General features: G+C 36.2%; 1 protein-coding gene across 6 annotated transcripts; it reads right to left on the reverse strand.

Moving 5' to 3' along the window:
* Positions 1–3: 3 nt before the first annotated feature.
* Positions 4–27974, reverse strand: LOC121423180 (fibropellin-1). 6 transcript variants are annotated; one of them, XM_041618490.1, is made up of 30 exons: positions 27656–27974; positions 22472–22585; positions 21662–21826; positions 21021–21206; positions 20310–20423; positions 19690–19803; positions 18757–18870; positions 18272–18385; positions 17617–17730; positions 17018–17131; positions 16221–16334; positions 15726–15839; positions 13844–13960; positions 13168–13281; positions 12116–12229; positions 10781–10894; positions 10371–10484; positions 9613–9726; positions 8944–9057; positions 7310–7423; positions 6961–7074; positions 6200–6313; positions 5735–5848; positions 4257–4370; positions 3531–3644; positions 3149–3262; positions 2695–2808; positions 2203–2331; positions 1386–1584; positions 4–711 (listed from the first exon to the last, which is right to left on the reverse strand). In XM_041618490.1, exons 1-30 carry the CDS (start codon positions 27714–27716, stop codon positions 651–653), a joined length of 3540 nt encoding a protein of 1179 aa, XP_041474424.1. In that variant the 5' UTR covers positions 27717–27974; the 3' UTR covers positions 4–650. The 6 variants fall into 6 exon arrangements, with proteins under 6 accessions (XP_041474424.1, XP_041474425.1, XP_041474427.1 ...); XM_041618491.1 differs by lacking the exon at positions 18272–18385; XM_041618493.1 differs by lacking the exon at positions 13844–13960.
* Positions 27975–27976: the final 2 nt, after the last annotated feature.

The raw sequence follows: 27976 nt of genomic DNA on the forward strand, positions 1-27976 counted from the left end.
GCATCAATGTTTGATCATCGCAGCATTTTATTAAAAACACAATAAAAGTATAGAAACAAGCAGTGTATATAATCAGACATTCACATATTTTATTTTCGACGTCATACTTTTATAAAACATGATCAAATTTATTTTAGATGGTACGTTGACACTATAAAATCGATATATATACATATATGAAAAACTAAAATACAAACAGACAGTATGTTAGATGTATAGGATGGAATAAGAATAAGTAAAACTATTTTCAAATTAAAGAATGAAAATTCAAAGAAAAAAATCTGGATGTGACGAAGTGATTTAAATACGAAAAGTTTTGTCATTGATCATTATTCTCAAGATATTTTAAAAATATTTCATATAGCAAAAATGTCAATGTTTAAAAATAGACTTTCCCAGCGACAATTACAATTGCAATATCGAATTTCATTCTTTGATTAATTATTCTTCACAAGATATTGTAAAAAAATCTTTTATACAGCAAAAATGCTATGTTGAAGAATATAATTTCCTAGCGATGATATAACGATAATATACGTTTTAGTTTATATCGTTTCAGAAGTTTTCTTTTAAGTGCATAGGTTTCGATAAAAGATATTAGTACTTTTCAAACAAATTTACAACACATGTTCTGGATAAAGACGCTGCTCCTACATATCAGGCTGAGGTGCAATACTCTGTTCATAACGAGTCCATTTGTCTTGTCCAACCCTGCAAAAATAAATATTTGTTAAAGATAATTTGTAAATTTGTTAAAACAATACTATTACACAGAACACATTTATATTGCTAATGAGGCGTGAACATTTCTTTATCACTTTTGTTAAATTTCGCAATTTATACATATCATTGTGAATGCATTTTTTTCGGGGGGGGGCAGGATGTATAACTAATATTTGAAGAATCTCGAAAGCAAGGGAGTAAAGCAACCGGATTTTGCTGTTTTTGTATAGGATTTTGGGCACAATTTTGCTGAATTTTGTGAAAATTTTCACTAAAAACGTGTTAACTTTCAACATTTCTGGGGAAATATATCTTGCCACCCCCCCCCCCCCCCTCATTGCGTACGGCCATCCGTTCAATGAGAATGGTTGCGGTTATTTTTTTCTTTGTCGGAAATATTGTTCTGGCCATTTTTCTTCAGAAACATAGGTACAGTGGAATGGAATGGAAATTGAATGGGTGAATAGATGCTTAAGCGAATAGATGACGACATGTACATGAATTATAAACCAAGATACGAACGCATGGATGGATGGATGGATGGATAGATGGATGGATGGATGGATGGATAGATGGACGGATAGATGGATGGATAGATGGATGGATAGATAGATGGACGGACGAACGATAAAAAAGGGAATAAAACGAATAAATACACTCACATATTTGATTTCTTGATTTCCTGGCATGTGCTGACCATGTTTGTATTGATCCAAGTGGTGTACAGAACCTCCTCTCCATCACATAAATGGCATTGGCCGGTCCAGCTGGTAGTTGATTGACCGTTATCACGGACTACCGTAAAACCGAATGATGGGAAGTCGTAGTTGTTGCTCGCGTATCCGACCACGACGGTTGGGGCTAAAATGAAAACATTGCGAATTAACCAGCACATTACAAATGCCAAGGCTAGGACAAAAATCATTCTTTATGAACAGTGACTCCTCAGATGTTAAAAAAAATTAATAATCAAAAGGATGCTATTTTGTAAAATAACCCGAATATGATTTGTCTTTCTATAGTGGATATTTAGGCACAACTATAAAAATTGAAATAAAAACAAAGAATGGGAAAATTACAAGAGCTCCAAACCTGGGTCCCATCTTTCCGATGGTGACAACACAGATTGGGCACCGAAGTAAATAATCAAAGAATACGTCTATAATAAAAAAAAATCAGTTTTATATCTCCATGATCAAAACCTTTTACAGGTAACATCTTGCTCAATTCATTTTCTTCAGAAGACATTCCAACTATGCTGCAAAGTTACACCTAAAATTCGAATCCTGGAATATACAGGGAACCTTTTTTTGACCAAGCAACTTGATGTGACATAAAACTCATCTGGTGATTGAATACTCGAGAATACCTGGGTTGTTTCCAATATTTAGGCCATGCTTATTTTGCAACGTCCAGGAGACAACACCCTAGTCCTTATCCGGATCTACCCCCTCACCAACTGTTATAAGAGGTATTTACCTGCGTATCCAAGTTCACGTTCGTTGGCCGTCATGTAATCTCCAAGCATCATGCCTGTGGATGTCTTTGTAATCGTGATCTGATCGTTGCACTCGTTGTACCATACACCTTCCAAATCACAGAAACCAACTGAAAAACAAAAACAGTAATTATAATTTTGGTGTAAGGCATCGGTCAACACCGATTTAATCACGACATTAACCAACTTCTAAATCCTGATCGATAAGGGACAGGCGGCCAGTCAAAGGTATGTTGATAGGGTGGGGGTCGGGAATATGGGGGGGGGGGGGCAAGATGACTATTGGTGAAGTCAATCTTTTTTTGTCAATTTGACAACATGAGTGAAATAGTGTTAAACAACCCAGAACTCGTTTCTACACTTCGCTTATTTTTCTTTGCATTTATGTTCCCTTTTAAATGGTTTTCTCCCTCTTTAAGAAATCAGATTTTTTTTATCGTGGGTTTATGATAACATTTGTGGTCATCAATTACCTTCTTCACAGTTGACACCAGCGTATCCGAGGGGGCACTGACATGTGTACATGGCAATGCCATCAATACAAACACCACCATTCTGGCATGGAAGACTGGCACACTCGTTGATATCTGCAAGATAAAACGTGTGTTGATATCGTAAATATACAATCTATTACTTTATTGGGGCAATGCCATAATCAAGCACTACGTACAAATTCTTTACATTCCCTACATGTGAATTAGCCTCCTAAAAGGATACTTTTGCATTTCACATATACTACATAATCAAGGTTTTCAAAATTTCAAGTAGGTCTTCTGGGGGTCAGTTCAGTCAGAAATAGAATTAGGATCAGGAAATTATATTTTATTTTATTCCAACCAATGGCAACTCTTCGAGAACGTTGCACCTTTTAATTTAACTTTTCGTACAGCAACCCTGCTGGGATTAACCCGTGTGATATCTACTTACCAATTTCACAGTTTTGTCCGGCAAATCCGACAGGGCATTCGCAAATATAGTTAGCTCCAACATTTACGCATGTAGCGCCATTCTGACATGGCAAACTCCTGCATGCATCAAGTGCTACCAGAATAGAATGAGGAATAGGGAAATAACACGGGTCACGTAGTGAAAATGCATTAAGAATTGAAAATACATATGTTCGGTTTTGTAAGTAATTGTTAAGATAACAAAAAATGCATCAATGAACCCTTGAACAAAATTAAAGTTGAGTAGATATAGTTAAAAATGAAGCTGGAAATACCATGGCATTCGAAGCCTGTACAAAATTTAGGGAAACGGCAAATGAGACTTTTTTTAACAATTTCAAACCTAGATGGCTTTAACTTACATATCTCGCAATAAGTCCCGGAGTAGTTCGGAGGGCACTGGCAGACAAAACCATTGACACCATCCACACAGGTTCCACCATTCTGGCAGGGATCGCTTGCACACTCGTCGATGTCTGAAACAAAGAAATATTATAAATCTAAGGGACTATGGAAATCTATAAGCTTCAAAATAGCACGTGCTATTCTAAAAGGGCACCCAATCGTTTCCACCGTTCTCTATCTAGTCAAAGTAATCTCTGCATCACTCCTAACACGCACCAACTCACAATCATGAAACAACGTCTCCGTCTGATTTTAAAGCTGTTCTTAAAGGTTGACCGACTTAATCCATCATCCACACTTTTCTCAACTTTCATCTTGTGAAATTTCGTTACTCTATCTGCTTGTGTTAGTTTATATCATAAATGTTATCTATTCAGCTAGGTGTTTATAAGGCTATCTTTTCATCGGTTATAAAGGAAATTGTAATATCCGAAGATAGAAATATGCACATGCAAATAACAAATACATTTATCATATATTTGATTATATATCTGAAAGATCAAGTCACATCAAGCTTGTTGACATTGCGTATTCTGTGCAAGTATGATGTCCATATACTTATATGCTTTGAGGATAAATATTTAATAAAGTCTTTCTTTGAAAATGTTCTTACTCTATGACTTAGGGCTTGGTGATACTCGAAAAAGTTAATATTTATTTGTTTGAAGTTACAAACTACTTACTGATCTCACAGTCACTGCCAGTGAATCCGGGTACACAGGTACAAAGATATCCATTAACCATATCGGTACAAGCACCGCCATTCTGGCAAGGGTCGCTGGCACATTCGTCAATATCTGAGGAATAAACGCAAGAAGCAAATAAGTAAATGTCCGATACTACCCTGATAGGGTGCAATCTTCAACATTTGGTTCCCTTAGCACATCCCATCCCAAAGACGGGCAATATGAACAATATGGACTTTTACGAAAAACAGCATAATACAATAGGTGCGTGCCGTTCCTCGCACACAGCACGCAGGCTGTCTTCTCCTGCAAAAGAATCGGCATGGCATTTTTATATCAAATTTCTATTTTTTCATTTGAACAATGATTAAACTGAATTAGCAGTTAATATAAGAAAAGTTACGCTGAACTAACAGGCAATCATGAAAATGCACAAATACACATACACATTCACAATCATATTATTGACAAATGGTAAACACAATATGAGTGAAGTAATCAAAAGCGAAAGGCAATATTGTCGAGTATTTTATATCCAGGGTATGGATCCAGGCACATCAAACTTACTGAATTTTGGGGTTTTCTAAACTTGTATATCATTTTTTAAAGTATTACATGCACTTCGTATTTGATAATATAATGTGGAGAAAAAATGAATAGTCTTTCTTTGAAAATGACCTCCATATCTAATATGGCAATTATCGTTATTTCACGAAAATTCCACAAACGAATTAGAATTAGAACGAATTAGAATAGGAAAAGAGCAATTGTCTTACATTATTTTGCTAATATACATGGCTTGACAAGCCGATTTTCGCTCTTTAAAAGTACCAATAAATAGTAATCGGAAAAAAACATGCTATATAACAAGAAGTTTACAATTGACATTGACAATGACATCATTAGCTTGTTACGCCGAATTGAAGGTCTGAACAAAATACCAAGGACAAGAACATGTGCGTTACAGAAGACACAAGATGACTCACGATACGTTTCGACTTCCACGTAAAACACAGGTGTTACTCTGGTTAATGACTTTTAATCGTTTCACATAAAATGCTAACCACTGAATAACAGTGCCATCTTTCCCATATGACAAGTGAAGAACTCAAATGTTCTACAATGAGGGCGACTTGAAAGTGAATGGTCCTTTTTGGTCAGCTTCACCAATAATGAATAGCTCATACGTTCATCCTAAGATTCACACATTCAAACAAGCATCCACATCCAATCAATATACACTTTTGCACCACACATCATCAACCGCTGCATATAACTTAAATGCTTAATTTTCAAACGTTATTAAGGATACGGTGATATACGTGCAACTGGTGGCACATTTGCCGTTCGAAACAAGTTCCTAAAGTCAATCTGCTGATGATTTATCAGGATTCCAATGATAAAAGCTAGTGTTTTTGTGTGTTACGTTAAAATTCAAGTTTCCATTTCCAATTCGTATTTAGAGAATACGTTACCAGTCTGGCAGATAACCCCAGTATATCCTGCTGCACACTGACAAGTGTATCCGTTAACCATCTCAACGCAAGTTCCTCCGTTCAAGCAAGGCGCTGATGCACACTCGTCGATTTCTGTAAAAGGGGGAATTATTACATCATTTACACGATTATAATCGTCCGTGTCTGATTCATATTCAACTATAACTATCTCATCATCTATTTCATTATTAATTCCACCGTTATTGTTGCCAGTTTCATTATTAATGTATTGTTATTTCTGAACTTGTTCCCTCATTTAGATAAGCCTAAAAAACATTTAAGTCTTTCAAAGTCTTTCAAAACAGATGTGATGGATAACACGCAGAATTACGATCAAAAATGATTTTGCATATACATGGACATACACTTGTCCTTTGATTTATCAAAATGTCAGTTTTGTCCATATTTATTCAAGTTAAATCGGGAGTCGGGGTGGTGTCTTACCAGTTTCGCAATTTGCGCCGGTGTAACCTGGTGCGCAATTACATGTGTAGCCGTTAACTCCATCGAAACACGTTCCGCCATTTTCACAAGGATCTGACTCGCATTCATCAATATCTGTAGAAATAAAAATACAAGAAACGATAAGAAGGTTCTATGGTCGCTCGTTTTTCTATTAAAGCTCTACATCGTCCCGCAAAATAATCATACTTTAAAATAGTTGTTTGAACTCACTATGGAGGACGGCTCGATGCCGTTGAACTTTCCTGGTTTCCCAAAGGTTCGTCAAATTTGCACATGCTATATTCAATATGAATCTATTGATTTCAATCTTCTAATCAAATGAAGTACTATATTGTAAGTGGGTTCAAGTTTCATAATTCAAACAAAAATAATCAAGCGTTTGCCTTTTATCATAGGGAATGTTGACATAGTATTGGTACATACTGGGGTAAAATTTGAATATTAAAATTATTTGAGATGGAATAAAGAAATGTACAATCATGTTAACTTCAATTTGTCATTAACACGTAGAAGGGCAAAATAGGAGAGAAGTTAACTGCTGTGGCGATTTCGATCAGCAGATCAGTTTGGGGTTCTAAGGGAGTGGCCAGCTTAATAATAAAATAATCAGTGTCTTCCAAAAGAACCAAGGTAAAAATCGGGCAAGGATATCGATGAAAATAGGGGGAATGTAGATATTTTCTTCACCCCCTTCTAGTGCAGCCTTTTTGTAGCTTTGTCGTGTGGTTTTGTCTGCTTACTGATTTGACAGTTGACACCGGTGTAGCCAGGAGCACATACACACTCGTAGAGGTTAATTCTGTTGAGACACTGTCCACCGTTAAGACATGGGGTACTTGCACACTCGTCAATATCTAGAGATAAAAAATGTTTTCCATTAAATACGTTAATACAATAAATCATGGGCGCTTGTAAAATTGGTTGTTGACTAAAAGAAAATGCTTAGGGATACTAGTAGAATATTTTATTAAAAAATTCAAGCCTGTATATGCTTTTGGCTCTTATTGTCAAAGTAATCTCCATTAAGAGTATGATGTCACTAATGAATTTGAGAAATAATTCATGGCAATTGTGTATGATAATACTTACCAGTTTCGCAGTGAGTGCCAGAGAATCCAGGAAGGCAGAAGCAGAGGTAACCATTGACCTGGTCAATACATTGACCACCGTTTTGACAGGGGTCGCTCGCACACTCATCGGTGTCTGGAAATGAAAACGTTTGTTTACGATTATGATTTTTTTTGATACACATGTTAGATACCATCCACGCGAAAATTCTTTCTTAAATGCTTTATGGGCGCATGATTTCTAGATTTGTGCTTAGATGCAGCATAATACCTTTGGTTCAATCAAACGATTTTACTGGTCACTTCATGTAGTTCGCATTAATGTTGGAAAATGTAAAGTAATACAAAATAAAGCTAGGGCAATCCTGCAAGTAAATATTACTTTATTCATTTACAATACAACGTCACTTTCTCAAACTCGTAAAATATTGCCATTTCATTAATCTCTCTAGTACGGCGTCCCCTACGTTTCATAAACAGGTCCAATGATTTTAATCTTTGACATTGATTGCAATATTGGTGCTTCATTGTTGGTTATTGCCGTTTACCTCTTTCAATTATTCGAATTCGAACGCGTGGATTGAGATAAACAAGTCAGCTGGGCACGTAGTTTAACCGCCTATGGGCTAGCCAATGTATCAACTCAGTGGAGCGCGCCATTTAAGGCATTCTCGCCTTGCAAACTTGTGAGCAACGCCTGTTAGGATCGTTTTGCTCACTCTCCAAAATGTCAGTGATATCAGTAAACATTGCTATTGCTTGAATTTAACAAATCATGGGGGTCTGTTTCACATTTGTGGAAGCGGCAGGGGAGTACAGTGAGTTACTGACATTGGGGAAAGCAATATTCCACAAACCTTGACAATATCATAATTTTTTTAACTAGACAGTCAACCAAAATTTGACTTTTGGTAATTCAGGAAAGAAATAGTAACTCTCGAAAATGAAATCATGTATGTGAAATGTATATTCCCAGCGTTTATGAATATCGATAAACTTAATTTAACAGATTAAAAATCAAAATGAAACACTAAAACTGCAGTGGTAATCGCAAGGGGAAAAGGTACGTGAACTATACAAACTTACAACAGCATGGGACTGAATAATTCGGACCTACAGACACAGCGGTCAGCCTGTCTGCGCACGCTAAGAGTAGTTCTGAACGAACGATTTTCCCTTGTAAAAATAACAAAAATCTACCTAATTTCGAGGGCCTGCCATCCCCCCCCCCAAAAAAAAAAATGGAGCACGAAATCTACCAACAGTTCGAGTAAATATTTAAAATGTACTAACATTTTTTTTTTAATAGTTAGATATAGAAAATAAGGATTTTGAAATGTTATATCAAATTTAAGCGATATTTTTCTGAAATTTTGCTTTTTGTATCACTTGTCGAAAGGAGTGAAAATTTGAATTCGTACCCACACTTGCTGTTAAATTCGGTATGTTTGTTCACCGATAGTCAATGTAACTGAAAAATTAATAGCCTTACTAAATTTCAACAGTTCCATTGGATTTAAGGATTGATCGCAGATATTTTGAAGAGTATAACGATGTTAAAAGGTTGCGAGGCGCGAAAGGCCGATTTAGCTCCGCCCACTTTTACACTAGTTGGAGGTACGTGTGATGAGATAAAACGGAAGAAAGGGCACTCACTAATTTCACAGTTGGTTCCTTCCCATCCAGGTAGGCAAGTGCAAACGTATCCATTGACGACATCTGTACAACCACCTCCATTCAGACAGGGAGCAGAGGCACACTCATCGCGATCTATCAAATAGAGGCAGTTAATCGATTCGATTTTAGAAAAGGGATCAAAAATCAACTTTCATTCCCCACCGTTCCTGCTAGAGCATTCCATTAACCACGTCTTACCATTTAACCATTTACCAAACCACTGTGGATGGAAGTGGCAAATTTAGATAAACGTTTTGCCAAACATACGCGAGTGGTGGTGGTGGGATTTGAACCCATTGCGGATCGAAGCCTGGATTTATCAATTCCCCACGCCCACCACGACACCTCAACGCATCTGCCAATACTTCCAAAATTCTTGAAATCAACATCCTGATTTTAAGTATAAACCCGTTGGAATGAAAGTTCACCAGTTAGAACGGTTATATTTTCCTGACATAAAACTTTTTTTGGGGTGGGGGGACTTTAAGATTTCGGTAACCAAATTACATGACCCATGTTAAATGCACATGATTGGTATTTATATTTTTCGAAGAAAGCGCTTCGTTCTTTATCACTGGAAGCTTTTAATGGTTCCATTTTTAAATACAAACAAATCAATAAGTCTTTTACTTGGGACTGCACAATTACCTGTTTCACAATTCACGCCAAAGTAGCCGGGCGCGCACTGGCATACATATCCATTGACTTGGTCGACACACGTACCACCATTTTGACAAGGAGCTGAGGCACATTCGTCAATATCTGAAACAAAGGAAATGCGGGGATCAAAAGAAGTGTGAACTCCCAACAGTGATATACTATTTACCGGATCACCAAGGCAATGAATTTGAATGTCACACTGATAATAAATGCCATGAGACTCCCTGATCTGTTGACAATGCTGCGAAAATAGCATTCTTTACTGTTTTGCTATCTTAAATGAAAATCAATGATAATTGTAAAAGGGGGAGCTAAGGATACAACCAAGCATTAGTACATACTAAGTTGTGTGATAAAACGTGGACACTATATAGCAAACTAATCGTTCCCTGGCGGGTTCTCCCAAGTTCAACTTAACCTCACCTCTTCGGGATGTAACGATCTTTAAGAATGGAGGAAATATACATGTATATAATCAGTTTTGATATGAAATAATGTGAAGGTCCTAGTTTCAAATCCCCCATCATGGCTTTTCTCAAATAACAACCAGCATTAATACAATCTTCCATAAATCATCCATTTTATTAGCAGCAAATCTAAACAGGACACCTATATTTGTGAGGACCCCCAACCTTTTTCTTTTCGTATCTGAAAAAACGTTATTCTCTTTCATATCTGAAAAAACGTTATTCTGTTTCATATATGAAAAAACGTTATTCTGTTTCACATCTGGAAGGCTATCTTACCAGTTTCGCAGTGCGTTCCTGTATAGCCTGGAGGGCATGTACATACATATCCGTTGACCTGATCTGTGCATGTGGCACCATTCTGGCAGGGGAATGAAGCACATTCATCGGTATCTACAGAGTGAAAATAAATCCATATTCCAAGAGTTAGGATCCTCATCCAGTCTCCGCTCATACCCAGCTCATAAACGACGATTACAGGGACTATCTTTCTTCTCATATTAGTTCAAAAGGACACAGTTTGTCACATGTATGTTACCATTGTCTAAATTCAACATCTAGGGCAAAGAAAAAGAGGTTATTGAATAAACTGATATGGGTGTTTGTATGGACACTTCGATATCACTATATTTGAAATAAATAGAAGTCCATCGCGAAAAACCTTCGAATTCAGTATAATCAATCCTTACCTGTCTCGCAGTTTGTTCCTTCGAAACCCGGTGCGCATGAGCAGATGTATCCGTTCACTTGATCCGTGCATGTACCACCGTTCTGACAGGGCACGCTTGCACATTCATCGATATCTAAATAGAAAGCCAAGAAGACATGAATATATAATTAAGGCACAAGATAACAACTAGCATCAAGGTTGCATTTAACAAATACTAGTAAAGATATTATTCGTGAGGGTGGTGAAATGAATGGTCGATTCGTAGATCTCGAAGGTTTAATAGGTTTTACAAAACATTCAAGGAACGTGAACATTTATATTTACAACATACAAGCAATAGATTGGAGGAGTATAGTGATCACAGATCAAGGTAAATCATAATGAAGATGAGTTAGTGTGAACAGAGGTGCATCTTTGAAGGAATGAAAAGGTTATTCTATTTAAAACATTTTGAACGATTTAGGAAGTTACCACTACTGCTCCATTGTGTGATATCCCTTTGTTTGTTTGCAAAAGAGAGATATATCGAGTTTAAATAGTCCCATGATTTGATTTTTTATTTATAAATATTGCTACCCATTTCATAACTTTATCAGTTTGTATTATTAAGGTGAAGGGAAAACCTTTTCCCAACTAATCTAAATGAACGTTTGCGTGATATCGTATACAAAATAAAATGTCCTCCAAAACTGTACCTCACTAAGCAAGGTGTGATTAGTGTGATCTTAAACAGAGGCACACGGCACAACACAACATTCACTTCCATACAAAAAAAAGAGATGAACACAAACCGGGTCACTACAAGCTGCATACACACACATTCAGGAAGACATTCATCAATATCAAGTATTCACACTCTTCGAGCAAACAGGGTCATATCTAAAACTTTAATTTAACTATTTAGTTCAAATAAAGGGAAATGCCTCTAGTTTTTGTAGGTCGGCCTGTGTCTATAAATATATGTACACACATTTAAACCTAATCTGAAGATCCGGTGGGATATTTAAGGCAAAAAATTTTTTCCAAGTGTAAACTGGCAGAGTAAAAAAATACGACAAAATATCTGAATTTCATGTCACTGTTTATTGCATACGTGGAGTGTGGTAAATTAGGCCATAAGATATATATTGCACTTCTGAAAAAAAATGGTCTACATTCTCCACATATTACAAACTGGTAACAAATTTGACAGGGCAAATAGCTGTTAACTTTGGAAGGGATCACCTTTTCACCCATTCTACACCGTTAAGCGCAAAGGAAATAATGAAGCATACTCGAAACGCATTGCTTTAGAGCATTAGATACAAGTTGTGATTTGGATATAGCAATGTCATTAAGGGTTTCATGGTGCTACCTGTTTCACACCGCACTCCTGTGAACCCTTGCGGACATGTGCACGTGTATGAACCGATTGCCTCCACGCATGTTGCTCCATTAGCACACGGAATAGAAGCACATTCGTTTATATCTGGAAGAAAAAATATATATATTCTTACACAATTAGTAATGGAATGGTGCTTTCATACAATGTTTCTTAGAAAATTAGATACGAGCTCATTGGCAATCGAAATCTTGAGACAAGAATGGGCGAGGGCTATAGAAGGAGTAGGCATTGTATAATACTATTGAGTATTGCACTACTTTCATTAAATCGTTTTAAAGTTGGTATAAAGGTTTTAGAAATGTAAGTTTTTTTTGTCTATATACAATGAAGCAGGTATATGAAGTTAAATATATTCACATTTTAGCTTTGATTGTGTACAATAATGGAAAATAAGAAATAAAAAAAAAGAGTTCATATGTTTCTATTTATCTGAAGGAAATATCTTGAGTAATTTTTGAAATGGTATGAAATCTATGGAATTTTAAGAAAGTATGTGGTGGTATTCAAAGGTACAACTCCCTTCATTTTCCATGCCATCTAAAATGATTACGATTTGTTATATCATTTCGGCAATGCATATTTTTGTGTAGAGAGAACAATTATCTCATCATATGACTTCTAGTAATTTTATCCCGATAGGTGCGCATTTCTCAGAAAAAATGAGCGAAATGAAAACACATGGCCAAAGAGCATACTTTCGATTATCAAAATAGAACGCAATAATTGAGAGTGGCTCATATTCTAAGTCGGGTTTAACTTAGACAACTCTGTGCTAGAATGGGAAGCCAATTTTTTTAAAAGAAATTGTTAACATTGTATGCTATATGTTTACTGTGCTCTACTATACTTCCTCTTCCTTCCAAGGCAGTTAAGAATTATTTGAGTGTCAAATGGGCTTGTTCCATTAACCTCTACTGTAATGATTTTGGCACAATTTGCTATCCAGTCAAATCACGACTTTAGACCAGAGTTTTTATCAAACCTACTTCAGAATACTGGCCAAAGTGGGTCTAATGGCTCACCGATTTCACAACGCACCCCTTCGTATCCAGGTGCGCAGGTACACTGATATCCATCTGGGAGATCGCTGCAGGTTGCACCGTTAAGGCATGGGTTCGAAAGGCATTCGTTTGTATCTGCGTACAAATTGTTATGCAATCAGTCGGTTAAGATTTCATTCTGACAAAAAGATGCGGCAGTGACAAAGTTATGTTTAACTCATTTAAAACAGAATTACATGTAGATTATAAAATGACAAAGAAATAAGATGAGAAAAGAGGCATAGGATGAATTCTAGATTTCAAAGATATGGCTACATTGTCATGGTAAGTACAATGTTGACACAGCAGTAGCTAAGATGTTCATGGAATAAACTTTGCTTTCTACTTATGTATACATGATTCATGTGATATGGAAAAAAACCACTGGGCTGATAGATGTCTAATTTCCTAATATCATGCAAGTTAAACACTTTCACAATAGATGAGATCTCAGCAGATAGACAAAATAAATAAAAAAAAACATCCCGCAAAGAAGTGAAAGCGTCCGCAAAGAAAATAAAGATATATGCGCAAGTTAAAGATTGGGTCACGGGTTCATTGCTGAATAATGAGTAATAACATGTTCAATGTTAACAAATACGCCTAAACAAGAGTCATATTGGAATAAAAAAAATGAAGGAAATATTTCATAGCTCACCAACTTCACAGTTAAGTCCTCGGAAGCCAGACGCACAAGCACAGGAATAGTTATCATTTGAATCCACAGTACAAGTTGCACCATTTTGGCAAGGGTCGGAGTCACAGCTCGTTAGCTCTGCGTGGTAAATCATTGTTAAGCGTCACAATGGCACGTTACTTCAAATGATCACATATAGATATAGCACCAATTTACAAGTCAAATAATATTCCAGAACCTGAAAATAATTATTTGTATGTAATTTCAAAGATATTTTCCAGTTGGATCAATTTTCAGGTTTCCATAAAAGAACAATACTGCAATCAATATCAACTTGACATAAAATGCCAGATAACTCTTTGAGTGTAATGTTTGATACATTACTGATCTTACAAAAAATATTTCAGAAGACGTTTCATTCAAGTTATCATTTATGACACATTTGTTATCCGATAGTGACCAGAGTAACAGCCAGCCAACCCAATCAATTGAAGCTTTAGATATTTATAACGTCTGACAAAATTGGCGGAAGATGAATGTAGATGAAACTCATCCAGATAGAATTTAAGGATTATCCTTATTTCACCACTGCCCCTTTAAAACTATAAAAGCAAGATATTACAAACTCTATCTGTTCTTATTTATTTTCAGCCAATTACGAATTGGTTTAATCAATCCATAATTTCCATTACAATATGATTTGCATTAAAAATACAGAACTAGAGGTCGTACCTTTCATAGTGTGCCATCACTCCTGTCTTATATAGGTGACACCTTCCGACACCAGAGAGAATAGATTGGGCTCTAGATTAGATTTCCTGCTAATACATACCAGTACTGGTTGGGGAAAAGGTTTAGTTAGAGACAGTTTGAATCCAAACCCCTATATTTAGAATATTCTATAAAGGATTCTTTTGTTATATAGAAGCTGGGTTTCAAAGGAAGAAATACGAAGTGGACTCCATATCAAATACCTAGCCAACTACCATCATTCAGGCTATTTTTTTAACATCGTGTCCTTAATACAAAAATCAATTCTCATCACGTTATACAGCATTCAATTTATGTAACACCCACAGCAGACACCGCCCTACACCGAAAGCACACACAACCACACACCCTCAAAATTCAAACCCACTCACAACAATCACCTCGATGTGCGCCTGTGCAAATTGATAGATACGTTTCAGATGGTGTACAGACTGGGTACAGACGAGACACGAATTACTGCTGTAACGTCAACACGTGATGGTATAAGATGGGTGCAAGACGGATACTAGCAAGAGCGTCACGCTTTGCGATGCATTAGATACTCATTCAAGAATAGGTGTCAATTCCCATGTTCGCCCATAAAAGATTAAAGTGTGGTATAAGATATACCGCACTGTGAAAGAAACGAAGACAAAAAAAAAACGAAATTGTTAGTAGACTACGATGTGGACAGAAACAAAGCTACGATGGTAGAACATATAGGTTTTAGAAAATTAGCGAAGAATTAGCTACAAGACTACGTGTATTGAAGAAAGGATGATTAAATGTGTTTCTTATGCAAACAGACATGGAAATTAATAAAGGAATGCAGAATAAAATGCACTATAAAATAAGTTATATCCGTTGTGATATCAGTAAATGCGTTGTTATTTAATAGTAGTTCACATAGTTTCATTGGTTCGTTCGGTTTTACTCTTTCGATAATGCAGATTTACCCACAATAAGAATTAAATATTTGTGTAATTCATACCCCATTACATTATCTGCCACGATTTCATTTTATTCCAAAGGAACAATAGTGATATGCATCAATTGCATCAAATGTCATTTCCTGTTGGTGACATTCAGACCCTTTGAACGTACTTGATCAACCCGAATAGGAGAGATATATTTCATAGACATTGTACGTTACCGGTTTCACAAAGCACTCCAGTGTAGCCAGCAGCGCAGTTGCAGATGAATCCATTCACACCATCAACGCAGACACCACCATTCTGACAGGGACGACTGGCGCATTCATCAATATCTAGTAATGAACAGAAAGTAAAATTGGTAACAAGATATTTTCGTTTGAATATAAATATGTATAAGGTATATCAATTGAACTTTCATCTATACCTATTTCCTCTTCACTGTATAGTGAGTCACAGGACAGAAAACTCACTATATTATCCGATATTTATTTCGCAAACACGTACCCACCTGATTATGTAACGTTTATGTAGCAACTAAACGCAAACCCTTTCAAAATATCTATTTACAATCAACAATAACAAATGGTTGTCACCAATTTTACATTATGTGTTCTTAAATTGCACATATGGAAAATAAAGTGCCAGAAACTGTTATATTCCTAATAAATCAATACCGTGAATAATTTCAAAGTAAATGAACAATATTTCCTTACTGTTCTCGCAATTATCTCCATCATAACCAGGGGCACAGTTGCAGACGTATCCATTAACCCCATCCACACAGGTACCTCCGTTTTGACAAGGGTCGCTTGCACACTCGTCGATGTCTGTTGGGTGTTATAAAAAAATGCATTTCTCAGAGGAATGTGTATGAAAGGGCCCAGAGACGAAATCCAGGGGCAGTCTTACAAAACGTTGCATTTGATCCGATCAATCACAACTATGGAAAGCCAGCAACGTCATCTATAATGCATGTTTGTTCAATATATTTTCTAGAAATGACGTATAGTCATATGTTCACTGTTTTCTTGACAATTCAGTATTCTATTTGTTTTCAAAGGACAATGAGCAAATTTCCGAAAGAAAAAAAATTATGACATTGATGGATTTCCATAGAGTTGCGATTGATTGGAGCAATTGTAACACTTTGTAAGACGAAATCCAGAACAGTTTATTTGGGAGTGAAACAGTGGTTTATATATTTATGTTTAGAATGGGCAAAATCCATGGTCCCCTCTCAACACGATTGTCCATTCTCTATTCTTTCTCTGTCCTCATTGTTTTCTTTTTCTTGTGTTAAACCCCTCGTAGTGAAATCTTTAGGTATGGCCAATGGTCATTCAAAGAAATGTGCGTCACTTGTACCCTAAATGTTGCGATGAGAAAGTGATTGCATGACATTATGGCTCGACACAGAAATACAATTAAAAATATACATGTAAGGGTGAATGTTATTAATATCCAAGTAATATCTACGTCGAGAACAAAGTAAAATAAGAAAGAAAAATACCAGTTTCGCAGTGGGTTCCTGTGTATCCTGGTTGGCAGTTACACATGTATCCGTTGACACCATCTATACACTGACCACCATTCTGACAGGGATCGCTAGCACACTCGTCAATGTCTGAGGACGAAAGGGGACAACGCAAGGTTATTTCAGAATGTTACATGAACATAGAGGCAAATTGGTTAAATATTTTATGAAGATGTGGCCATACAATGTAGAAATGAAAAAAAATGAAAGTACATAATCAACTATTGTCATTTAGAATTAATTGGCTGTTCTGATAATCGATTCAAACACCTTTCGTCGAGATATATCCGCTTTGTTTGATTGGCTCCTGATCACATTTCTCTCAAAAATACAATTTCAGAAATGAATCGAAATATCATATCTCTTTCAGAATAACCCGATGCTTCATTACTCATGTCTATATAATCCTAAAGCGCTCATTGTAACTTCGCGTTGCATACCATTTCCTACATTTATAATTGAGTAAAATGATTAGAATATTTCCATAGTGGGAATGTTGATCATATTTTACTACCTTGGAGTGAAAGCTTTTTTTAATACAATCAAATTTTTAAAGTTTGAGCGGGGTAACTTACTGTCAGCACAGGTAGGACCGGTCCAACCGGGAGCACAGTTACACATGTAAGCGTTGATAAGGTCCACACATGTTCCTCCATTAAGACAGGGGTCGCTGGCACATTCGTCAATATCTGGTTAATAATCAAAACGAGATTCGGCGTCATAACATTTCCCGTCAGCATTCATATGCAAGTCTGTGCCTATGTAATCTGGGAAATGTGTGTGTTTGTGTGGGAGGGGGGGGGGTAATTTACCCTGGTCTCATAAAACACATTTGGTCAGCAATAAATCACGCGTGCAAAGCGTCAAGCAAATGCTCATGGCAAGTGTGCTGGATATAGTTTGAGGTCTCGTGAAAGCGTCATCTATTATATAAAAATAGGCCATAAGCATGTTCCTTTGTTTGGTCTGAAGGATATTTATGAATGACATGCATTTACATGTCTATATTGTCAAAATAAAGAATGGGGTAGAAGAATGTAACTCAACCATTTAAACTAAGGGCAATTCCATAAAATAATCATCCTTTTTTAACGTCCTACCCCCATTTTTTTTAAGTCTTGCTTTGTCCTTTGAACAAGAAATCAGAGAGAGAAAACTTCATGACGGCCCGACATAGAAGGGGTTGGACGTACATATTTTTATGAAGTTGCAAGTCAAGGGTGCACTTACTGATTTCACAGTTATCTCCAGTGAATCCGAGAGGACATGAGCAGGTGTATCCATTGATGCCATCGACACAAACACCACCATTCTGGCAAGGATCACTTGCACATTCGTCAATATCTGCGAGGAAAAGGAACAGTTATCTGTTAATGGGTATTCATTTCATGAACATAAACATATGTCAATATTGCGGAATGTTATCTATGTAACGGGTGTCGATTGTCCACTTAAGTCTGTCTGCATGATGCAACACTGATAATTTATTATGCTGGCTATTTTTTATGGAATATCTGGAATTCCTAAAATATCAATAAGTTATAAATGAAAGCAAATACATTTACTACACCGTAGAAATCTACCAACTCGAGTTCCGGGGAGGGTGGCTGAAAAAATAACTAATAAAGGCATGATCGAAATATTTTACCACACTTGATTGCTTTTACGTCGTCGCTGTAGAGTTTCAAGGATGGGTTGGTAGTGATTTTACTTACTGATTTCACAGCGGACGCCAGTAAATCCGGGTAAACATGTACACTCGAACTGGTTAATGCCATCAACACATGTACCTCCGTTCAGACAGGGGTTGCTTGCGCATTCGTTGATATCTGTATAGGTAAATGAAAACAACCAATAGTAAGGTGAGCATGGAGCAGCTTGACTCCTATGAATATGACATTGTTTTCAATCAAATCACGAACCCTTCCATTAGCAAAGCCTCTTTATCTAAAGCTTATCCATGTTTTTTTTATATTGATGCAGGTGCTAACTTCCATATACAATACGCAAATGAACCGGATATGATTTTTTTAATGTTTTTGGTAACGTTGAGGGTTGTTCTCAGACGAAACACGGTTTGCTAAATTTAAAAAAAATTTAAAAAAGTGCAATTTGATATTTCACCCAGTAACTATCATGGTAAACAGTTTCTTCACTGCATATTTTATATGAAGCACAGAGCCGTTATATCGGTGGCTCTCAATAAAGTGATCCATCCGTACATTTTAAAGTGTTTAATCTTGTGCAATAGATTTTGTATTGTGATTTTTCATAGGTAAATAAAACCAAACCAAGCATTTCTTGAAAGTCGTTTAAAGCCGTTTAATAACATGATAAATAGATACGTAGTGTTGTTAGCAAGGTGTTGAAGAGGGATCCAACATTAGTTCCTGTTGCTAATGACATGGAGAGCACTTCATGAAGAATATGTTGTTAGTGATTTTCAACTGTTGATTTGCTCTCAGCCGATCAAATGTAAGGATTTTGAGTAGCTTATAACATACGTGGATTAAAATCGCCGGCATTGCTTTTCAAGATTTCCTATGGTCAAGGATTGAGTACAGTAGCATCGCCCTAAAATAACCCAAAGTCTAAGCCCATTCGATCAAGTAGTAAGCTTTATCATATTCTAATAAAAACAGGCTTACTGTTTTCACAGTTGTCGCCGTCGAAACCTGGAACACAGTTACACACGTAGCCGTTGATTCCATCGATACAAGTACCACCGTTCTGACAGGGATCACTGGCGCATTCGTCAATATCTGCAAGGGAATGGGTAAATATCATCCATCATAATCTAAAAAAAAATTTTTTTAATTAGAGAGCGCATTAAAGAGTCTACATCATTTTGATAACGCGGAAGGACGTAAGGGGATACATGTCTGTATTAAAAGTTACCCGAGGAAACATTAAATAGAAATGTGATATGAAAAATGCCTCAAGTCACGTCTTCACTTCATAAAGAATAGATTGTTGTTTATTGAAACCCCTTATCAACAGGGGGTCTTGTATAATATATGATTTAAACTTACTGAAAATATTGCGAATAAATGAAACAAGTTAAAGAAATACTTTTTTCAAAACATGCATTCGAAAGCTCGGTGCTTTTTACACTTCTTTCACTAAACCGTGGAAATATACGTTGTACAGAACATCAGTTTGGATAAAGCAAACACAACGGAGTTTGAATAAACAAAAGTGCAAGATAGCTATCTAACACTGGTGTAATAGTTTTTATTTTCTCCACTGTTCTGGTGGCTGAGCTTACCAATTTCGCAGTTGTCTCCGGTAAATCCTGGAGGACATGTACACTCATAATCGTTCACCAAATCTGTACAGGCGGCACCATTCTGACAAAAGTTAGGATCACAATCATCTCCGTCTGTAAAAATCAAATGAAAGAATTCGTTAGTCTACAGCCCCAAAACGGAGGAATAACTTACCCCTGTACAAGAAGAGATAGGCATTGTTTTGATGGATTCTAAGTATTGTTTAAATTCTAGGAGGGGCAAACATTCTAGTTTTGCAAAGGTTTTTTTCTCTCTATTAACAGTTTGATAGCTCCTTTATTTGCATTTATATAAGTTTAGCAACTATAAACAATATTACACACCCGATTTTTAGGATGGTTGTCTTTCATTTATGTTCAATTTGTTTTCATTAGTTATTTGAAGAAAGTGAGTGTAATTCAGTGTGTATTCGGAATACGCTACCTACTGCCATACCTCGTGTTAATGATTTTGACAGATATTTAAAATCAATTGCAGCTAAAATGTATCTTGTTAGATTTTACCATTCTGGTGGACCACACAGATTCGGGACAGAATGGTGATGAAAATTAGGCCTACATGTTGTTCTTAACGATAGAAAAGACCAAATAAAGTAGGCAAATGGTTCAAACCGGCATGGTTCTTCATTAACGATATCAGAGTTTTTCCCCCATTGAGGGATACTGAATGGTGGATCGGTATAGTCTTACCTGATGTGAATGTAATTCTGAATCCCCTGTTGACGATGTTACGATCAGTACTGAAGATGAACCAAGCCTGATCGCCATTGACAGTGAAGGGAGCAGGGATATTATTGTCGGCTGTCAGGTTACCTTCGAAAGCGCCAAGTGCCTGGTTGAAATCGGCATCAGGACCAACACCATACTCGACAACATCTAGGATATAGAGAGATAGGATTAATAGTATTAATACTTCAACGGGAAAGAGTGACTCCCACCTCGTCGTTATCAATCTTATAAAGCTGCGGGAACTGATATGAGGTTGAGGTTATTATGCATGAAAAATAAAAATCACATCGGATCTTTGCGCTGATCGACACAAATGTTGCATCATGGAACACCAAAACGCATATAATGAATATTGTTGGGGCTGCAATATTCATGTAGTAGTAAGGGATCCAGCTGGCGATGACATTAAAGTATTCAGGAAAAACAGATCGACAAAAAAAATCGTTTTCATCAGAGTTAAACATGTTAGGATAGAACGATATTTAAACAGAAAATCCTAATAAAAATGTCCTCCTGATAGCCTGACAGAACTGCAAAACACAGATGAGGTGAGGATAGACTAAAAGGAAAGACGTGTGCCGTCTTTGTCTTGTTCTACTTACCTTTGAAGATCTCAGTCATGAAGTCTTCGATGGTGAATGTGATACTTCGGGCCTTGTTGATACGGACAAGGTACAGACAATCAGCACGATTGTTGTACATGGCAGGGTAGTTTGGTGAATCAATCATACCGCTGGAATCAAACACGTTGTATCCACAATTTGAACCTGATTTATATAGCAAGGAGTAAAGCCAATATGTTAATGTAAGGTTTAGAATATTATACGTATCGAGTTGATTTCACGTCTGCTTGGGTTGTTCTAGATAAGTGAAATGAGCACCAATCTATCATTAACTTCTTTTTAATGATAAAATAGAAAAGGGCTGATGGGTAACAAAATAACGGGTATCCTCAAACAAATGTATTGATTATGGACCGTGGTGCAATATTTACAATGTCATTTTTAAAGAAAATTACGCTTAAAATTTGCGTCATTCTTCGGCTCCACCTTTCGAAACTCCCTGGTGCTTTCATTATGTTTATGTCACATCAATCAAAAAAGTCTATCATAAGCATATTATGCAGCACTGCAATCACGGTCTGCTGATAAGGGGAAGTCTCGTATTCAGTTCCTTTCATAATGTCGCGTGTATGGTTACAGCTAGGTTGGCCTTCTTTGCTGGTAGAGTTTTTCGTTTTAGCTCCTACTAGTCTTAATAGAGCAATGGTGGATTAATTCATACGTTAATGCCCCCATATCCTCCCCACAAAAAAATAATGATAAATAGAAATAAATAAAATTTTGATAATGAATAAAAGAAATAAATTACATGATTGTTACCACTAAATATAGAAAGTGATTTCAGTTTACCTGTAAACCTTTCGCAATTTTGTCCGTCGAATCCCATCATACATTGGCATATGTATGAACCGTCACCTTCCTGACACGTTGATCCATTTTCACACGGATCGCTGTCACACTCACCTGAAAGTCAAGGGAAAAATGAAAGTTTATTTCTATGTACGTATTCATTCATTACAGATTCTTAATTTAACAATTCGTTTGAACAAAGTAATCTTTTTTTATTTATGTCTCATGATTGGTTTCACCTTTAATGAATATGCCTTGCCGCATGTGAAAATAAACGCTTTCAAGTAACAGATGTCCCTTTATAACCACTGACCAACATGTTGCTAATTTTGGTATCCCTCGAAATGTCCATGCCACCTGAAAGTCGTCTACGAATTGAAGTATGTGTATTTGCAGAATTTTCTTTGTTGCTGATTTGGCGCTTTGGGTGCTTCTGGAGTGCATGGCTGCCCTTTTGGAGAGCTATTTGTTTTTAAGTGAAATTTTAACTTGAATCAAGGTGCCATTACTGTTAAGGTTCCTAGAGGGCTGAATTGTCACTTTGTCATCAGAGTGTGGATACTGCTTTTTAAAATATATGTTTTTTGCATCATGATATTGTAACTTTGTTTTTTAACCTTGTTAAATCAGGATATTGATGTCAAACTGCAATTCAGCTGATCTTTTTATCCTGTATAAGATTTTTCTAGTAAATAAATAAGTGATCTGATGTTACTGAGCAAAGAATGTGGAGTTAATTTATTGGGTAGCAAGTTCTCAAACAACGGAGAGCACACCACCGCCAAAATTGAACACGAATAAAATGACCAGTGAATGCCAGTTTTGATCGAGATGCATGTAATTATATATACATTACTTGATTTAAGTCTTTTCGGGAACCGGTTTCAAAAGCACGCTGCACCCTCTGGTTTCTTCAACCAGAAACGGATTATGCATTATATGTCATATGTACAGAGAGAATACCTCTATTCAACCATTACGTAACTTCTGTCTTCAGGAATTTCAATTGTCGAGGAGCTAATGACCCCACCTATACTTTGTGTAACGTGAAAGTGAGGAGGAATTCGTCTCAGTTTTTGGCGCCATGCAGTTCACGCTTTTGTAACTTGTTCAGAGCTGGATGAAAATGGATAAGAATGTAAAAAATGCCAATACTCAGAACATTGTGGAATGCATGATTTCTCCTAAACACGTGTCTCGGTTTTCTTTGAGCAGATATTTTCACCCAATAATGCTTATCTGTGCTGTGGCGCTTCACATTCAGAGATATCGCTAATACATCATGACTGAACATCTAGATTGCAAAGAAATTTGACATGCATGATATGAAACCTATGATGCCGCCTTCATCCGATGGACATCATACGACTAGCCAAGAATATATATTAATCGTCATATGCTTAAGGAGTGTATACACTGAATAGTTTTGGTCAAATAAAAAAAAAAAAAAAAAAAAAAACTAGGAAAAAGATTCCGCGTGGATAACACCCATTATCGGTCAACCAATATGGAAAAACTTGTCAAATTAAATGACACGAGAAGTAATATAGAAAATCATATCGAAACTTTGTTAGACAGTGACTCATCAAAGTTTTGCTTACCGAGTTGCTACCTCCGTTGTTTTGTAACTTATAGAAAAATATTAATGCTTTTATCTTTGGAAATACATGTTGAATTGAATTTAATTCAAGATAACTTATTATGCCTGGCTACAAATTTCAATAACTTAGGTGGTCCTTATAAAATCAGAACGAAAAGAATTCTACCCATCATTTTGTCAATATATCAAATTGAAAGTTTAGGGGTACCTACACTTCCGGGAGAGGAACATCTTAATGGGCTTATTGTACAAAAATTGATCCTTCATAGAAATTATTGATTTTGATGCAGGAGTTTTTTTACGTACATTTATGGCTAATTGAAAATAGCATACGGTACTAGCTATTTCTGCATTCACTTATGTGCCTAATCATTTACAATGTTGTCAATTCATGCAGTTATAATCTGGCCCAGAGAATGCTATGAAAAGATATTTGTCCTCAATGAACTCGAAAAGAAGCGAAAGTAAATAGCTAGCAAAGTTGGTTTTAAGTAGCATTATTTACAGATTTTCTTATTTGCTTTTACGACCCAGTAACGTTAAATGGGGAAAATGGGACGATAAGACCAGACCAGATTGGCAACAGCAGCAGTCTTAAAGAATGTCTTATGATCGTTTCCTAATCCAAGGACGATATAAGAGCTGGTTTTATAATGAGTGTATTCAATAGTCCTTGCGTAAGAAATAACTGTCGCATCACTATAGATAAAATCATTTTGTAGAAGAATTCTGTTTCAAATTTTGTCTTCCAAATTTATTTTGCCATTCGCATTTAACATAAACCAAAATGGGTAAGTGAATACAAGGAATGGAAAAGAACATGAAATTTAGGACTACATGGTGTGGAAATGTAAATATTTGACTAATGAACGAGGGAAATAAATATTATAGAGGTAGTATAAAAGGTGACTAGACCGATAGGTTTCTCATTAACCTGATCTAATATCATGGGGCACAAATGGGCGTGGTCAGTCGCCATCCACCTCATTAGAACACTTTCTCAGAATGATTTGCATTGAAGGAGGCGCTCTCATCCCAGTGTTCTTCAACTGATCTTAACACTCATTCTAAGAACAAGTTTATGATTATAACCTTGTTCTATGTTACTCCTCCCTGTGTGGTGAAATAAGGTTGGCAATGTTTGGCTTATTTTCTCTTTTTCTTTGGGACAAATGCCTGATTTCTTGACACTGTCAGGTTCCATTACAGCTATTCATCATATTATTTGGCTCTAAGTTAATTTGATCCTTTAAAAAAAATTCTTAATAAAAAAACTACCAATTTTTACTTTCCATATTTACTTTCCACCAATAAAGGGCGTACACAAAAATATGCCCAAAATTCCAGTTTTCTAGCGCCCTGGTGAATACAAAAATTACCCCAAGTTACTAATGAAAAATAAATTACAACTGTATGGAAATTAGTATTTTTGGTCACAAAAGTGATATTTTAATGTTTTTTTAATTGTGTACTGTGTACAGCACTGGCATACCATAGTCCTACCTGTATATTCTCCACAGACAGGATGGTAATGAACCCTTGAGTAATCTTAACATTATGACGTTAAAGACACTTTCCGTTAACCCGTTATGACTGTAACCGTCATACTACCGCGGTTATTCGGCGCCATTATTATGACAACAATCGTGATAATTCTCAAATCAGTAATAGTTTTTCCTATCAGAGCATGATCTTAAAACGAATTACATCACTTTATGGGTCATTCTCTGTGAAAGGAAATAAAATTAATTTTATGAACGTTCTAATTTACACACATTTCCATCAAGTTTCTTATATCCCGCCTATTCCTATCTTCGTTTTGTTTACTGATTGCTTTTTTCTTACCCGTCGGAGTAAACATGCTAAAAAAAAGTCATTCATAACAAGGTTTTGTTTTGGTTTTGTTATATACTGATCGTGGATGGGTGACCATGAAAAGTATTGATGAAGTACCGCACCGGTTAAAGCGGTACTGGTACTATCGAATCAAATGTCAATAAAAGGTCAATTACTTACTGTACATTACACTATAGAAGTATAAACATTATCATTGTAGAAATTCCAAATTGAAATCTTAATTGAAATTATGTTTAGCCAAACACAAAAATATCCTGTACTCCGTTTTATTGCATCATCAGAGTATCAAGAGAGCATGATCACGTTAACTTACATTGATAATAAATTGCATATACCGGTTTTCCTATTAACATTAACACCTTGCACCTACTAGACCCATAATTTTACTATCTGTTATATTTTTATCATTTGCAACTAATCAAAATTGTTTAGTACCCTTTTCATTGAAAGTATATTGTTTATTATTCTGTAACCTCTTTAAATGCATATTACTTGTATTAATGGCAGAAGGTGTACGTCTTTATAATTTCATGTATTAATGAATTTATCGATAATCTGTACATGAATGTAAAATTGATGAAGCAAACGAAGCAAACTATATATCTCTATTGATACCTCTCGGGATTGACGTCAAGTTTTACATGCGGAACTACCCGCCAATCGGAGCGGAGGAATTGAAACTGAGCGAAATATGTTTGCCATCAAGGTTCGTAGTGATATTTAGGCTAATGTCGAGTTAATTGAATCAGAATGGTCACGCATTTATTGACGTAAGATTTGAAAATGAAACCGAACATGCACTTCTTTCCCGGATGCTTAATTTTGAACAATATGTTCTTTCCTACACTGAGAAAATCTTATCATTCTTTTAACCACCAGCATCCCTTCCATAATTAATTTCAGAACTAATCAATGAACTCTTTGTAAATGAACGAAATGTTTTAGACATTATCGTAAATATTTCTTTCTTAAATCCAATTTACAGGTCAGAAGTAATTTTATCATTGAGAGTGCCCATCGCATTTTGTTCAAGGACAAGTCCACCCCAACAAAAAGTTGATTCAATTAATAAGAGAAAAATCCCAAAGCACAACGCTGAAAATTTCATCAAAAGCTGATGTAAAATAAGAAAGTTATGACATTTGAAAGTTTCGCTTAATTTCACAAAACAGTTATATTCACATCCTTGTCGGTATGCAAATGAGACTGATGACATCACTCACTATTTATTTTGTAATTTATTATGTGAAACATGAAATATTGCAATTTACTCCCTGTCGTTGTGTGAAAAAAGCGATTAATTCCTCCCTGAACATGTCCAATTAGCGTTGTTTAATATTAATACTATAAGTTTCAATCAAGTTAGTCCTTACTGTCAAATCAGAAAAAAAATGAAATAGTGTATGATTCAAACAATAACAAAACAAAAGAAATAGTGAGGGACATCATCGACTGTCTCATTTGCATGTCACCGAGTTGTGCATATCACTGTTTTGTGAAAAATAAGCGAAACTTTAAATGTCAACTTTCTTATTTTACATCCGATTTTGTCGAAATTTTCAGCATAATGCTTATTTGATTTTTCTCCATTCATTCAAATCAACATTTCTCTGGGGTGGACTTGACCTTTAAATTAGAATATTAATATCGCAATATGATATTGCCACTGGGCTTCGATTGACGTTTGATACACGACATGTAAAGATAAAACGTGTAGGTTTTCTTACCCTGTCCATATGTCACAGCTATTACACTGAGAAGCAAAACAGCTAACACACCCGTCTTCATGTTGGGAGCGTTTGTTCCTCAAAAAAGAAAAAAGAAACACGACCTTTCACGAAGGTAGGTCTAATATAACTTGATGGATGAGGTAGCCAATGCGGGAACAATGTCGCTCGAACGAAACTGCACCAAGCGATGTAGTCCACCTATTGTACCAACGGCTCCTCCGTCTCCTGTCGTTCCGTTGTGGCAAGTGAAGTGCTTTTGACGTGAGGTAAGATGTGTATCGGTCCACCCCTTTCCTAGGCTCACCATGCTCCAGTAGA

Source organism: Lytechinus variegatus, chromosome 10 (genome assembly GCF_018143015.1).
Source record: "Lytechinus variegatus isolate NC3 chromosome 10, Lvar_3.0, whole genome shotgun sequence".
Taxonomy (NCBI): Eukaryota; Metazoa; Echinodermata; class Echinoidea; order Temnopleuroida; family Toxopneustidae; genus Lytechinus; species Lytechinus variegatus.

Bases quoted from the DNA above. Each gene is read 5' to 3' on its own strand.
- LOC121423180 (XM_041618490.1), bottom strand. From the start codon at position 27,716: ATGAAGACGGGTGTGTTAGCTGTTTTGCTTCTCAGTGTAATAGCTGTG. The intron at 9,058-9,612 runs GTAATTGTGCAG...TCTATTTGATAG, and splicing joins TGGCGTGAATTGTGAAACAG to ATCGCGATGAGTGTGCCTCT. The intron at 3,263-3,530 runs GTAAGTTAAAGC...CTATTCTGGTAG, and splicing joins CGGGACTTATTGCGAGATAT to CACTTGATGCATGCAGGAGT.